This window comes from Vanessa cardui, chromosome 24 (assembly GCF_905220365.1).
Source record: "Vanessa cardui chromosome 24, ilVanCard2.1, whole genome shotgun sequence".
Taxonomy (NCBI): domain Eukaryota; kingdom Metazoa; phylum Arthropoda; class Insecta; order Lepidoptera; family Nymphalidae; genus Vanessa; species Vanessa cardui.
Genome location: NC_061146.1, coordinates 6,104,338 through 6,121,664, shown reverse-complemented (window position 1 = coordinate 6,121,664; position 17,327 = coordinate 6,104,338). Strand labels below are relative to the sequence as shown.

Below are 17,327 nucleotides of genomic sequence, written 5' to 3'. Positions count from 1 at the left end.
TATTTATGTCGCAAATTTTAGGGTTGAAAAGCAAACTTTATAATTATGTATTACTTTTGAATATCGTAATGTTTAAGCATTTTTATGGCAAGCAAATGAGCTTGATGATAAGTGGTCAACAATGACGATTGACATTGGCGCCAATAATTTCTTACATCACCAACACGCCAACCTTGGGGAGAGATATGATATTCTTCTTTGATCCTTTGTGTCTTTAGTTATAACAGCTAACACAATGATGCTAAACATTCCTACATACATGGCTGATATAACATTACATAGCATACATATATAATTGTATTCAACTAATATGATTGTATTTTTTAAATGTTGAAAAAGAATAACTACTGAGTTTCTTGCCGGTTCGTCTCCGTAGAATCTACTTTCCGAACCGGTGGTAGCTTCAATTAATTGTTAATAAAAGCCCACTTGAATAAAGTTTATTTTGTTTTTAATAAATATATGATGACTGAAACACGAAAATGTACGATTTAAAAAGTATTGATTTCTGAAATTGCATGTTTACGAAGCTCTTCCTTAACATAATTTTAAAACAATGAAAAACAACGGAAAGCAATCTCTATATTGAATAAAAACGTTATGTGTCAGGTCTGAGTACGTATTATGACACTTATTGTCTTGTATATTTCGACACAGTATGAAATAAGTCTCTTCCCTTCGTTTATACTTTTAGATCTTACTTATACTTTTTGATCTAAAAATGACTCTCCAAAAATAATCTTAAATCTGTTATTAGAACGGCAACATTGACAAAGCTTGTCTATCTGGTAATGGTATCTCTTTCCAGGAACGTTTAGACTTATCTGAATTTATACATTCGTGAATAATGTGATTATTATCATCGCCTTTTGCCTGCTGATTCACGCATTTTAAAATGCAATAAAACACCTAGAAATACATTATGAAAAAAAAAACTCATCCTAAAAATATGTCACAATTAACTAATGCTTATCATCATCCTCCTGCCCTTATCCCAATTTTTTTAAGGTCCTGCAGCATGTTTCCTTCCATACTTTACTGACGTCATCTCACAAGTAACATTATTTCCAGCCATGTTGTCTTTCACACTATCCAAATGTTGTTATGGGTAAAAAATCTATTTTTAAAATATTAATCACATAACTGACAGCCCTAGTGATATATGATTTTAATTATGATAGTGTCAAGCTAAAAGCAAGCTCGATTGATATGTCTGGTCTAGGATTCGTGCGTCGAAAAGTGCCTAGAACAGACTCATAGAGCCAAAAATATTTAAAGAAAAAACATTGAGGAAATATTTAATATAAAATACGAAAAAATGTTAATATTATTACTAATACTGACACATGTGAAAATAATATTTGGCATATCAATGGTAAATCCAATGATTAATACAACACAAGGTATTAATATTACAAATGTTACCAGTAACGAAAAACAGTTGCCCGATACAGTGCATTTTACTTTAAAGATTCCTATAAAGTTTGACAGTGTAGAAAAGCTGAAAGAATATATTATAAGGAATAAAGATTTAATTGGAGAGTATTTTATAGCGGAAGCAGCTTTTGCAGGTGATCAGTGTGCTACGGGTTATGCTAAAGTTTACGGCAAATGCGTTGAAATTGATTATGATTAAAATTATGAATTAAATAGCATGCGAAATTAAATTTATGATTGAAATATGTATCCATATTCAAGATTTATAGTACGACTTAGATGTAGCATCGTCAAATTCAATAAAATCGATTACTGCCGATTTATATAACAAACAGAAATAGCTCCCTATCGCGCCATTCGACGATAATCGTCGCTATAGATTCTCGCGTCAGTTCAACCCGAGTAAGCAAGTGCATGTAAATCGATGTGTCAAATTGACGAATATATTAAGGTCATATGTAATTACAAGTTATTACGTTTGTGAAAAGATCATATTCACCTAATAAATGAGTATTGTTAATTTGGGATGGCGTACTCAATTCGGATGTGATCGGTTTTACGAATTTTGCCGATGCTACATCAAAGTTGTGTCGTACTATACGTATTTGTATATTATTTTTCTCGAATAAAAAGTATTTATTACATTTTGAATGAAATTTTATTTCCTACGTTTTTATAATCCACATATTATATTATTAAGTTTTACCGTTTTATACATTAATGATACAATTTAAGAAGTCGTAAGCATTCGACTCTTTGACTGTAGGTAAACTTCAATTTTACCTCGTAGCATATTATTTACGTAAGTTCGAGATACAAAGGATTATATGCACAATATAGTAAGGGAAGCCGGCTTTGAACTGGCACGAGGGACCTAACATGCTACTACTACTCCTACGTCTGACGGGGCTCTGATTAAGGGACTTAAATACTTAACTTGCAGTAATCACCTTACAAACAGGCATTAAACTTGAAATTTGGGAGGTAGGTTCCTCATAGGGCGTAGAAATCCGCTAGAATCTGCGGATTTTATAAAACTATATCCCATAGGGAGTAGAACCGAGCTTTACAAGATTGTGCTTAATGAATTTCGCAGGGGTGAAACCGCAGCCAGTGTTATTATAAAATTTATATAATTGACGCGTCACAAGGGAAAGAGAGCCGAGATGGTCCAGTGGTTATAACGCGTGCATCTTTACCGATGGTTGCTGGTTCAAACTTAGGCAAGCACTGAATATTAATGCATGCATGTGCTTAATTTGATGAAAATGAAATTCTGCCAAATGTTGCATTCTACCAACCCGCCTTGGAACAGTGTGGTGGAATCCAAACCTTCTCCTCAAAGGGAGAGGAGGCCTTAGCTCAGCTGTGGACAATTTACAGACTATTGTTGTGTCACAAGGGAATTTTATGTGCTTATGTTTTAATAATATCCTTTGTAGGTTTATCCATAGCGGGGCTTCATATTTTAAATTATTAAGATTATGAAGCCGCTAAATCCACGCGTCATTAATTTTGCACGCGATGGGACACAGGTTTTACGTATTTTTGTCGAGGTTTTTTATTTAATCCCAGGATACTAAATATTGTATATCCTAACGTTGGCTACTGCTTAAAGTATATAATTCTGAAATAATATACAGTGATCGATTAAATAACCAGGGACCTTAAATAAATATGTTGGTCAATTTTTTATTTTAATGGAATTTTTTTGGCACAAAATTATTTTAGTCAACTGGTTGAAACCGTCACGCATACAATCTTTTAGTTTTCGCTTACTCTCTCTTTCTCTCTCTCTCTCACACACACACACATTCTCTCTTTCTATTTTATCTTATTTTATAAAAAATGTAATGTTAATGCAATAGATCTCACATATACAGATATGTTTAATATGTTTGTTTGTTAGTTTTTACCTCTAATTTTCGGTGTTACAGACACCATCTAGTCTTGTATATAATAGTAGTATTCGTTAGTTTGTTGTTCATAATATATTTGCTGTCGAAACGAGTGGCCCTTGGAGTAGTGGTGCAAGAAGCTTCATCAAAAGTAGATATAACACCTCTTCTCATTGCCTCCACTGGTGACAGGAGGGTTCGTCTTTGCCCAGAGGATCGGAATTGCGATTCAACGGGGAAATGCTGCTAGCATTCTTGTCACCATTCCATGCGGTCAAGATTTATACAGTTATATTTCATATTTGTGTACATTTAAGCATTTAATGTTATTGATTATTATGTTAATAAGAAGTATACTATTAATTACAGTAAAAGGAGATATTTATAATTGAATATACATATATTAATGTTGTAAGATCAGCTGAAATAGAACTCGAAATATTTGTAGGTTTTCTTTAACAAAGTATTATTTAATCTTAGAAAGTAAGAAAGTTTAAGTGATTTTGTCTGTTCTAAAATAATTCTCGGACCGATTTTCTAAGTTAAGAAACTGATCCGAAGCACTTAAGTATTCCTATAAGTACGTTACAACTTGCTAATCTTGTTAAAGTAAAGAATAATTCACAGACGGTGTAGCTGGTATTTGACTGTTTGGAAGTCTAACTCTCTAAGGATACTCAAAGATTCATATGTATTTCTGTTTGGGTCTTTTACTTAGAGAAAATGTAAAAAGTTTACTTACCATATATATATATATATATATATATATATTATGGTATAGACTTATATGGCTAAGCCGAGATGGCCCAGTGGTTAGAACGCGTGCATGTTAACTGATGACTACGGGTTCAGAGCCAACTCGTAATTCATCTTGAGTTCAGCGGTGAAGAATCGTGAGGAAACCTGCATGTGTCTACTTTCAACGAAATTCTAACACATATGAATCCACCATGTCGCATTGGAGCAGTGTGGTGTAATATGCTCCAAAACTCCTTATAGGGAGAGTGCCTCAGCATTGGGCAATTTGTACATTTGATTATAAGTGGTCACACCACCCATAGATAATGGCGCTGTGAGAAATAGTAACCATTTCTTACATCTCCAATACGCCACCAACCTAACTAAGATCTAATGTCCCTTGGGCCAGTGAAATATATATAGAACCAAAGTATACAGCTTTAAATAAAATTCCGTAAATAACTTTACCAACGACTTCGTCCGATAGATTAATTGGATTCGGCTTCGGCCAAAATAGATCTTCGGTCGGACATAAGCTATGTAACATATAGCCTCTTCCAATTACAGAAAGTGAACATATGAATAGATGATACATACAAACCTTACATTAACATATGCCACGAATTGATATTAGTTCTGATATATTGCGCACAAAATCTTCTTGATTAATATATCTTTATTTATAATACAACAATATTTCATTGAACAACTTATATTCACTTTAATTTCTTTTCCAAAATTCAATGAAAAACTTTGTCAAAATTTTTGACGCCATTTTTTTTTGTAACCGTCATAAATATCATATTATTTTAGTTACGTATTTGTCTATGCTCTTCCTTTCATGGATATATGTTATGGCTGATATGAATAAACACATATAGATATGTATATATAAAGTAACTCACGTCCGGGCTTATATCCGTGAAGTTAGCACTGGAAACGAATTCCCTTAAGAAGCCGTCTAACTCCGTGCCTTCGATGTAGCCATTACCTGAAAAAAAAAATTAATTAATATATTAATATTTTTATATATATGTAACGGATAAGAATGCCCGAGCTCGTTTTTAAAAACATGACGTCCGCATTGCTGACGTCACGAGTTTCAGGGTTTCGATCTTTAACCATCCTGGGTGGTATGAAATTAAACTCAGGAAATAATCTTCTCTGATTTATTCCAATATGAGGCTCGCACAAGCCTGTCGATACCGGCGGGCGCTTGGTCTTTTATAACAAAAATAGGGTAGACTTATTCACTCAACATAACACCAGTTTACAAACACTAAAATACATATTTCAGACTAATTTAACATTTCACAATTCACTAAAAATTATTAATTTAACAATCAAACAGTTTCAAATTATTAGAATAATCATTTCTGGACGCGTGTTTTTCTTAAATTCGTGGTTTCGCGCCGACATATATATTATAAAACAAAGTTCTACAGCCGTCTGTCTGTCTAGTTCCCGTTAAACTCCAAAACTACAGAACGGATTTTCACGCGTTTTCACTAATATATAGAAATAAGGGTTCATAAGGAAGGTTATGCGTATAATTTATTAAGGTTTTTGTAGAAATAAATTAAAATAGAACGACAATTGTTAAACATGTCGGATAAAAAACACAGTAAAAGTTAAAAAAAAAATGTCCACGGAGCTATATGTCGCAGCGTCACTTAGTTTTGGGACTTGATTCTGGATGGCCGTTGATCAATCGCTGTTTGTCATGTTTAAAAAAAACAAATGTCAGCTGTCAAAAAGCATATGACGGAAAGTGTCATGGCCTGAGCAGAAATGCAAAAATTAACATACAATAATTCAGCTAACAATTTGTTGTATTATTATTTTGTGAATATGTATGACAAAGATGGTGCCCTGAACCAAACAATCTTGCCGGCTCGCCGTCATTTATATTAATACTTAATGACAAATACATATATGTATATATATTCCTCATCGTTTTATACATGAAACACATTATTCTTAGTAACATTGATATATGTCGTGATTCTTGTATAAAACAAAGTCGCTTCTCGCCGTCTGTACGCATAACTGCTTACTGTGCAACGTTTTTTAATTTAATTTCCATCATTAGATTAATTATATGTACCTATTTAATTATATAAAAAACGTATGTATAAAAACTATAAAAATAACTTTATTTAATGTCTAGTAAAAGTACTTAGAAATTGTATCCAAAGAAAAACATTATGTTCATTAAAAACTTTTTGGTAAAGGTTTAAACTTAAATCATTATTTATATAAGAAACAATGAGGGACATTTTTAAAGAACGCTTAAGAACGTTGCCAAGATATAAAAGTCAGATACTTAAGTCAACCAAATAGGTCGTATTTGAAGAACATTAAGAGTAATTGTTTCACGGGTGAGCTGTTAAGAGGGTCAGCAGAAAAAGGGATCACGTAATTTTATAAAACATAATATATAAGGCATATTTGATACGTGATACTGGCTTGATAAATATCAAGTGTTTAAATCAAAATCTAATTTGTCAATCGTCATTTAACAACTATTTTAAGTGAAGCTACCACCGGTTCGGAAAGTAGAATCTACCGAAATCGGCAAGAAACTCAGTACTCTTTTTCAAAATTTAAAAGTACAGACATGTTTGTTAATTACAATTATATATACAGTATGTAATATATCCTGCATGGAAGTCAACAAGTATAATCTTGTATGGATAGTATGCCTTTTTCACTAATGTATTTCTTACAAATGATTTAAATTTGTGAAACTGCAAAGTTAAAAATATCTGTGGAATTTTATTATAGAAACGAATACCTCGCCCCAAAAATGATTTATTGACTTTGCGAAGTCGGAAACTTGGCGTTTATGAAATGGAATGAAAGTTTATCCTTACTTCTTGTGCACAATACAATAATGATCACTGATTTAATCAAAGTGATCAATGTTACTATGAAAATACGTAAGTAATTGGGCAGAAACGTAAAGTTACAGTCTTTTACTTGGCGGTAGGGCTTTGTGCAAGTCCGTCTGGGTAAGTACCACCCACTCATCAGTTATTCTACCGCCAAACAACAGTACTCACATTCTGAAGGGTGAGTGAGCCAGTGTAACTACAGGCACAAGGGACATAAAATCTTAGGTTCCAAGGTTGGTCGGACATTGACGATGTAAGGAATAGTTAATATTTCTTACAGCGTCATTGTCTATGGGTGATGGAGAACATTTACCATCAGGTGGCTCATATGCTCGTCCGCCAGCCTATACCATAAAAAAAGTCTGTTGATGTCTCGCAGCTGGGCAAAGATCGAAGGCTTCGAAATCATTCCACGCTGCACCATGTGTATAAGATACACGTGCTGTATTTTATTGACATTGGACATATGGAGGCTTTCTCACGTCGCTGTTCATTACCGGTGAACTTGAAAAATATAAGCACGTATAACATATTGAGGTCATTCTCTATTGTCTATATTGTGTCTGTCTGTCAGTTTTTCACGTTCAATTTGGAATGATGCAAACTTGAACTGCAAGAAAGGACATAGGCAACCTTTTATGCCTAACACATGACAACTAATGAGAATCGAGATGGCCCAGTGGTTAGAACGCGTGCATCTTAACCGATGATTGCGGGTTCAAACCCAGGCAAGCACCGCTGATTCATGTGATTAATTTGTCTTTATAATTCATCTCGTGCTCAGCGGTGAAGGAAAACATCGTGAGGAAACCTGCATGTGACAAATTTCATAGAAATTCTGCCACATGTGAATTCCACTAAACCGCATTGGAACAGCGTGGTGGAAAATGTTCCAACCTTCTCTTCAAAGGGACAGGAGGCCTTTAGCCCAGCAGTGGGAATTTACAGGCTGTTGTTGTTGTTGTTGTTGTTGTTGACAACTAATACCCTTAAAATGCGAAAGAAGCTGCAAGCGACTACTGGTTTTTAATATTCTTCAATTTTTGAATCAATGGATAATGGAATGAAAAACTCAAGTGTAGATCCATCGATCCCAAATTATGAAGCTAAAAATTTCATAATAGGCGACTAAACTTACAATGTAATAGTCATACAATAATTTTATTTTAATGTACGAATATGTTGTATTTTCATATTATGAATAACTAACTCATAGAATTTTATACACAATGGGCTATTTGACAATGCGATAAAAAAATTGTGAATTAATGTAATCAGTGTATATTATGAGTTTATAAATGGTTATTTACTAACGAAAGTTGAAAATAATACTTAATTTATTCAAAAATCTATCAATAAAAATGCATTTTTTCAAACGTTTGTCACGTGACACCAAACGCTCCTGATTGGCCGGGCGTATGATGAAGTCAATTTCTTGTTAACCTTGCTTTTCTACTATATGTCCCACAGATTAAAATACAAGAAAGTGACGTCACCGACCCCGGTACGACGGCAGAGCCATATTATCCAAGTAGCGTTTTTGCGCGCTATTTAAATATGGAATTGTTAATATGATGTTTTTCGGCAAATATGTACTAGAAATAAAATAAATAAAATTTTAACAAAAAGAAAAACCGACTTCAAACAAAACACTATTTTAAAACAAATGAATATACACGAAAAAGTAAGAAAAATAATTGCGTATTCAACATATTTTTTAGAGTCTTCCTAAGTTAAATGAAATGAAAAATATTAGACTACTTAAAAGTCGATTAACGATTATATCATGTAGTTATAGTTATTGGTATATTTGGAGCCGGTGTCAGCCACGGTGCCCTTGCCCCAACAATCAAAAGAAAGAAGCGATACGAGCCCCTTGATTGATCCAGTATATTATTGTGTGAAAGGTAATTTGTAAAAAACATATTTGTTAAAGTATTCTCGTATTGTTTTTTGATAGATATACTGTAGGGTTTTATTGGCTGACACCGACTCCAAATATAACAATAATTATAACTACATGATATAATCGTTAATCGACTTTTAAGTAGTCTAATATTTTTAATTTCATTTAACTTAGGAAGACTCTAAAAAATATGTTGAATACGCAATTATTTTTCTTACTTTTTCGTGTATATTCATTTGTTTTAAAATAGTGTTTTGTTTGAAGTCGGTTTTTCTTTTTGTTAAAATTTTATTTATTTTTTGATTTTAAGTGAAGCTGATGTTGACTAACTAATTTTTTTTAATATGGATAGATTAAGCGTTCCGTTTATATGAGTCAGAAACTACTTCGAGGACAATTTTTAAAGGAAACTTGCGAATAAAGCAAAAATAGACTTTCGAAAATGCGGATTTAATACGTCACGCGGCGTAAACTACAAGGATCCCTAGAAAGAGCTGTAATCGAACTCAGCATAAAAACTTTGAAAAAGACCAACTATATTTCGTACATCATATGACATCACATCACATACACAAAATTTGATTAAAGATAGTAAGAAATTCTGCCCCATATCGCACCCTAACTGCGAGCCGTATAGGAGTTCCATCACTACATAGTATAAAACAAAGTCGCTTTCTCTGTCCCTATATTTTTAAATCTACGCAACGGATTTTGATGCGGTTTTTTTTAAAAGATAGTGTGATTCAAGGGCAAGGTTTGTGTATATAATACATGAACAATATAGTAAAGAAACACTGATAATTTTAGAAGTTTGCGATGTGATGTCGTATATAAACAAATTCTGTAGTATATTTAGTATCAGTATTGCACCCGTGCGAAGCCGGGGTGGGTGGCTAGTTGATTATAATATTCGACTATGATAATTACATAAACATAACCACATTACGGAAGGTGACTCAAATATCCAAATAACCTATAAATAAAAGATTCGACCGAGTATCGCTAACGTGCTCCTCAGAATTGTTCCGTTCCCTTCCGTTCCGTTACTTTGTCATGGATCCTGTGCTCAGAACCTTACCAAAGTTTCACCAAATTACCCTTGAAGTATATATTTTATAATAAAAAAAGAATTATCAAAATTGGTTAACGTGATTTTCAGTTATTCAACTATTTGTCGCGCATATACATAATGCAAATTTAAGACTTATGTCGTTTTCACATGGATACCATCATCGAAAAAAAAAATAAAAAAAATGGGACCCCACGGGAAGCACTACCTTTCAAACAAAAAAAAAATTATCAAAATCGGTCCACCCAGTGAAAAGTTATGAGGTAACAAACATAAAAAAAAAAAAAAAAAAAAAAAAAAAAATACAGACGAATTGATAACCTCCTCCTTTTGGAAGTCGGTTGAAAAAAATAACTTTTACTGGGTTCCTTAACTTCTACTAAATAATATAAAATGGATTTTAAAAACCAGTCAAATAGCCTATTGTGTATAAAAGCTTATGTTCAAACTCAAACTCAAATAACTTTATGCAATATAGAAGTATTTCACTTTCTTATTGATGGTCAATTGAAACAGTACCACGGGTTCGGAAAAGAAAATACTCTGACCTGAGAAGAACCGGCGAAAGAAACTCAGCATGTTTTGTTTTTTTTTTCTCATATATTATATAAACATGTGTAAACATATGTAAGAAGTTAGTCTTACTCAGATTAAAAATAATGTTCATTAGGTTTTCGAGTAATTTGATAAGAATTTTTTAATATCTTTTTAATCGATGTGCACATAAAATATATATGACGGCGCACGGTGCGCCATCTTGTTTTTCGTACTGGCTGGAAAAGAGTGTCAATGGAAGTCGAACGGCGTTCTAGTGAAGCGTCGCGCCGAGGGTAGTCAGCCATCTTGAATGCAGTTACATTCAAGATTTCCCGCGCACCACGTATGCGACGAATCGCTATTTTCCAATAGTTTCTGTATTATTTTGTAATAAATTCAGTGTTCTATGTGTGTTTGTGTATGTGATATTTTAACGTAACGATATTTATAAATACTGTGAAATTATCTGTGTAATTGATTTGTTTAATTAAAACTTTACTGAATTTGTGAACAATACTTTGAATATACGCCCACTTATAATGAATTATTCTGATATTGGCAGTAAAATGTCTATATATACATCAGATTCAATTTTCCCGCCATTACGAGTATCTGTCAATGTTCATGTAAACAGATTAAAAATGTTATGTTAAATAAAGTGACAGATCCTCGTGTGTACACAGATAATAATTGGTATAATATTTTTTATTAAGTATTACATTGCAATTGAGTTTTAACTATTAGTGGATATAACGTAGAAATGCAAGCAGAATGCTTCCAAAATAACGCACCGTTTATTGGGTCGTACTTTATAGAGGAACTAAATTTGCGATTTTGTACAATAGCTGGATATTGTATGGCAGTAAAACGGACGCCTCCTGACAGATATATGGTAGCCATTCCAATTCCCGTTCGCATGTATATTCGGATATTTCGAAATATTGTAAAGGAAATTTCAAGCAAAATATATAGGGAAAATCTTTGAACATTGGTAACTGAAATAATGAAATCAAAAATGTAAGTTTAAAACTCAGGTCAAACATCCTGGGAATTTTAAACTTGTGAACTGAGACCTCCTTTCTTTTTAAACAGACGTTTTGGATTTTGGAGGTTATGTAGCCACGTTGCTTCAATGCCAATGTGTCAAATTATCGTTTGACACATACAGATTAATTCATTGTTATATAAAAAAAATAAATAATTGAAACTTATTTCTTTACTTTAATCGATTTGAATCTAAAAACATTGGTTAACAAATACGTGTTCCAGCATCCGGACCATCTCAGATCACGTTTCGTGAAACATAAGCTCTTTGGTAGCAATTAATACTTCAAAGGATTCCCAACTCTTAATTGTAAATTCAACAAAATTGAAACTAAAGTAATAATATTAATATTATATTCAAAAGGAAAATTGAACGTCAATTTTCTAGGGACTGACAGTAAGGGTGCCACTGACAACATTGATTTTTATATTATTAAAGATGCGTGACACCTTTATCAAATCATACTTATTACTTGGTGGTAGGGCTTTGTTCAAGCCCGTCTGGGTAGGTACCACCCATTCATCAGTTATTCTACCACCAAACAACAATACTCAGTACTTAGTATTGTTGTGTTCCGGTTTGAAGGGTGAGTGAGCCAGTATAACTACAGGCACAAGGGACATAATATCTTAGTTCCCAAGGTTCGTGGCGAATTAGCGATTTAAGGAATTATGTTTCTTGTGGAATGCACATGTGGCAGAATTTCGATGAAATTAGACACATGCAGGTTTTCTCACGATGTTTTCCTTCACCCCCGAGCACGAGATGAATTATAAACACAATTAAGCACATATATATCGCGGTGCTTGCCTAGGTTTGAACCCGAAATCATCGGTTAAGTCACTCATCACTGGGGCATCTTTATGAGATGCCCCAGATATTAGTATAGATTAATAATATATAACCCCTTATCACATTGCTCCCGTTGGTAAGCGAGCCGGTTCATTATTCTTCCAGAGGATAATTATGGCCATTCAACAGGCAAATGCTGCTGGCAGTGTTGATAACATTCCACGCGGTCATGTTCGATTTTCATTTGAAATTTTGTTTTTAATACCTCAATGTACATTTAGAGTAAGAAAACCTTCGTCAGCTTTCAATATTATTCTTTTTTAAAGTTAGAGCTCCCTTTGAATCCAAACATCAAATAATTGCGACGCAATATGTCATTCTTGATCGGTAAAGCAGATTGTCTCTTATACTGAGCACACGAAAATCGATCTTAAGGTGACGAACCTTTTCTTACTCCGACTGTACATTAAAATCTTTTTATAGGTTATTGTCCAAATGTTTTTAAGGGATTCATATTAAATACTGGTTGCTATACATATCACTGCATAGTATAAAACAAAGTCGTTTTTTCAGTCCCTAATGTGATGTCATAAATAAATTCTGTAGTAGGAATTAGTGTTATTTTCCGAACGTCATGCGTCAAGCTGACAGATGTCTTTTGAATTTTTTTCATTTTGGCGGGAGGTGGCGGGAAATACGGTCAGGCGTATCATTGTTTTACTTTTAATAGTAGTATATTTAGTATTAGTAGTGCATATTTATTCATATAGTGACAAAAAAGTTGTCACTTGCAAGGTACTGTCGATACATAGTATCAAATAAGACGAAGTTCGTCTTCAATATAACACAAATAGTAAGTTATTGTATAGGGTCCATTAGCGTAATGAACGTCTAGAACGCCTCATCTCCGCAAAATCTCATTTAAGATACGGCGTCCTTAAATAATTGTGACGTTAAGATGACGTTCACATTAGCTGTGATAAAACTAAAAGCTCGAACGATGGGGAAAGTTTCGTTTGTCTTTTGTTTTTACGTAAACTTATTTGATTAATATAAGTGTTTGTTTTGTTTTGGCTATGGTCGCATGTCTTGAGGTCATGAGTTCAAAATGAGTTATTTTTTTGGCTTAGTCTGGCACGGTGTCGGTGTTGAACTCTGGTCCTATTGTATTTGCTGACCCATCGGAACTGGCCATTGTCTCTTGAGAATAGCCTCCTTGCTGATGCATTTAAAGCCAGTTACAATGATATAGATATATATGATTATTTATAGATTTTTTTAAACCTTTTAAACAATTCAAAACTTATCTGATATTATCCTATATCCTACTCCTGGTTCTAAGCTACCTTCGCAGTTTTAGCTGAATCGGTTCAACCCTTCTTGAGTTATAAATAGTGTAACTTACACGACTTCCTTTTATATATGTAGATTTGTCGTAATATGAATTAGAATTGGTAACTAACTATACATAATATAAATGTTGCTTTGAAGGTTTTTACGCTGTTATAAAGATCGAAGTGTGAACTGCGTGAAAACTCAGTGACACAGAGCTATAATAACATAATAATTAACATTGGATTTCTATTTTGTATAAATATATTGTAAGGAGTGTCATCCCTACCATACCAGCCTACCTGCTAACGGCTATATAAGATGTGCGATTCCAAGACTAGAGCGACCTAGACTCAGGCGACCAATGCACGTCCTGAACGACGTAGTTTCACTATCGCAAACGAACTATTTGTAGGGAAAAACACACTACACACCTCACACTCACAGCGTTTCCGCCGGCGGAAACGAGGACCCAGATATGCGACGTCTCGGAGGCGACCGAGACGTCAGTAAATTCACACAAGTCTTAGAATCACTCCCCACCGATTTCATTCTGAGCCGAGGTGCGATCTCATAGGAGACACCCTCAGGCCGAACTTTAGATTTAATTTCGAGCCCCGCGCTCAACCTCAGGACAGGACATTAGTTCTCGCCCGAAAGACCAGTGACGCTCTAAAGGCCAGTAGGGCCAACAGCAATACTTCACACATAAAAAAAAAGACTAGAGCCCACTTATCATTTCGTGTGACGGTCGTCATGCTGCCGGTACGTTAAATAATTAATATTTTGTTAATTGTTATTATTGTCAGCTAGTTTAATAAAAATTATTGTTAAATTCTTTGTTTTGATAAAACATAAAATAAGAGTATTTTGTCGGTAGATTGTTTTCTTTAATAAATAACCACTTCTGATTCTTATAATATATTATCTGTGTAGATATGCATCTGTCATCTCGAGTGTCAAATCGCAAATGCGCGGGAAAATACGATATAAAATTGTGTGAAGATGTTCAAAGTGAAGACGGCGTGTGCACAGCTAGCAGATATTTAAATATGATATATATTTAATCTGTACCCATAAATTCGGACCATGTTCTATCAATGACTTCTCAAACTATTACTGATTGACAAACAGGCATATAATTGGACACTTTTTGTATTGATTTCGTTTACAATAGCCAAGTATTGCCAAGTCAAATATAATTACGCTATTTCGATCCACGGCCGAGGCCCCGAATATAACTTATTTACCAAGGTTTCATTCGGTATTGACTTGTTTATTTACGTCCAAGCCGCGGGTCAATGCAAAGGTGATATTTATATAACACATTATAACGGGATATTGTTTTGACATTATTTTATTTTTCTTTTTCTGACGTGTATCTAAGCTCGAAATATTCGGCCAATGTCAAGTGAAAAAAAGAAAAAATTGAGATTAAGCGGTTTCAAATTTGGAAGAGTTAATTGATGAAAAGTATGGCCTCAAGTTTTTTTTTTAATTTTTGGAAGTCATTCTAAATTTAAAAATTGAAATCCGATTTTTTAAGTTGGATTTTAAATTTTATGTATCGTTCTCTTCGTGTGTGTGTGTTGTGTGTTGTACACATATAAACGCTTCATTCGTATGTAGTGAGGATTAATAATTATATTTACATATTCCAACCACAGGACGACAAAAGTCAAATAAACAATATATAACATCGAATTGACGGTATGTCATTGGTTGAAAGCTTGAATAACCGTGGTATTTCTTTTTGTTTTTCTAAATAAAGGCCTTAAGCGTGACAAAGGCGGCGAACTTTGGCCGTAAAATTAAAGTGAATATAAATATTTATATGGAATCGTTTTATATAATAAATAAGGCTACAATATTGAAAAAAAATTGTTGGTACTATATAATATATTTGATTTATTATTGTATAAAATTCGTAAATTTAGGGTTTGTTACATGTATTCTGTTTGAATGATCTCGATAAATAGGTAATGAAATCTCGTCATACTTTTCAGAGCGCGATTAAAGTTTTGATACTTTTACTAACTATGATATGAATGAGAAGAAAATTAAAAATTTGAAATTAGAACATCATTTTGTGAGAGAAGTCGCAGCGAGCAAACGTCGAAAAAATAAATTATGCAACATTTCGAGCAAGTTACCAATAACGTATAAAATAAAGATTACAGTAAAATACAACATTTTCCTTAACATTGCCATATGGCATCCCAGAATTTGACATTTATTAGCGAAACTGTCAAATGTCAAATTATACTGACTTTGTTTTTTTTTAAACCAGCGGTTTCGATACCTGGCTATGAATATATTTTTCAAAAATCGAATGCCGTTTTAAATTTTAATCAAAATCGATTCCAAGGCTGTCTTTATTTTTCGTTAACTCTTTTAGTTACGAATTTTACTAGCACAGTAGAACAATTGGTTCTGTATAAAGAATATTACCACAGTGAATGTGGCATATGTATATGTGTTATCAAGTAATGTTCTAAAGTGACTTTCGAGTTCGTTCTCACAGAATAGCTCCAGTAATTAAACTCTGTAACCGTATTGTCGAAATAGATGTCACTTGTTTGAATAGATCAGGCATAAAGTTACGAGAAGATTGCTGAATCTGTTTTCAAAAGATACTAAAATGTTCTATATTTTTATATAGGTATTTAAAATTATATATACTTCCGAATTTTTATTTGTAATAATATGTAAAAGAACTTAATAACATATAGGAGATATGCAATGCTCATTATTGACAAATGATTACAATCGAAGTCCTAACTCTATGATTTTTTTATTACATATGTATAGTCAGGTCATTATAAACGAAACAAAATACACGTGAATGGAGCAGGCTAATTAAGATGTCCCCTTTGTCAAACATCAAAAAGCTTAGAATTAAAAAAAAAAAAAAACTGCACAGCGTAAAATGGAACGAAGATCAAATAATTGAAATTATCTTATCCTATCACGATGGCCGAGTTTAAAAACGACTCTTTTTAAAATGGTGGAACAAGAAGTCTCATAGGAAATCTTGGTCGACAATAGAAAACCTACTTTTCTTATGTTAATTTAGCATACTAATATCATAAATTTATTTTCTTGCTTCTGAACTATTAATTTATTTAATTATTTTATTTTGTGAAATATATGGGTAAACTGGCGGCGTTCAATTAATTAGCAAAATGTATAAAATTAAATATAATATTAAAAAAAAATTGTTCTTAAATCTAGCAAATTGAGTTTTGGGACTTAAATGTATGAATGTATCCTATAGTGAACTTTTAACAACGATTTAAATTATATGGATGGAAAAGAATGAAATAAGGATTGTTCTTTAAAATAATAGTGATATGGTTACGGCTGTATGCATCAATACCTTGTAGCGAAAACATAAAAAAAAAACGAACGCGCGATCATCTGTCACTGTCTTGAGTTTACTTTTTGGCGCGAAATTTAGGTGCTACAGATATACAATTTCTGTGACAAAGAAAATATGGTGTTTAATTGTTTTTTTTTACTATTAATTATTATTTACTTTAAGTATTTAATGTTATTGTTGATAATTAGTCCAGATGAACCGAATAAAAAACTATTTTATTATTATAGCTTTTGAAAGATATTCTTTTGACATATTAAAAAAAAAATGGTGTGAATTTTTAATAATGGCACACAG

At 33.0% G+C, this 17,327-nt stretch overlaps 1 protein-coding gene across 2 annotated transcripts in view; it reads right to left on the bottom strand.

The window, feature by feature from the left end:
• The window catches only part of LOC124539996 (calbindin-32), a 184,108-nt gene that overhangs the window by 92,410 nt on the left and 74,371 nt on the right, over positions 1-17,327 (bottom strand). For both annotated transcript variants that reach the window (XM_047117392.1, XM_047117393.1), the window contains exon 3: positions 4,979-5,064. In XM_047117392.1, the coding sequence (XP_046973348.1) occupies positions 4,979-5,064 (86 nt within the window). The remainder of the gene's footprint in view (positions 1-4,978; positions 5,065-17,327) is intronic.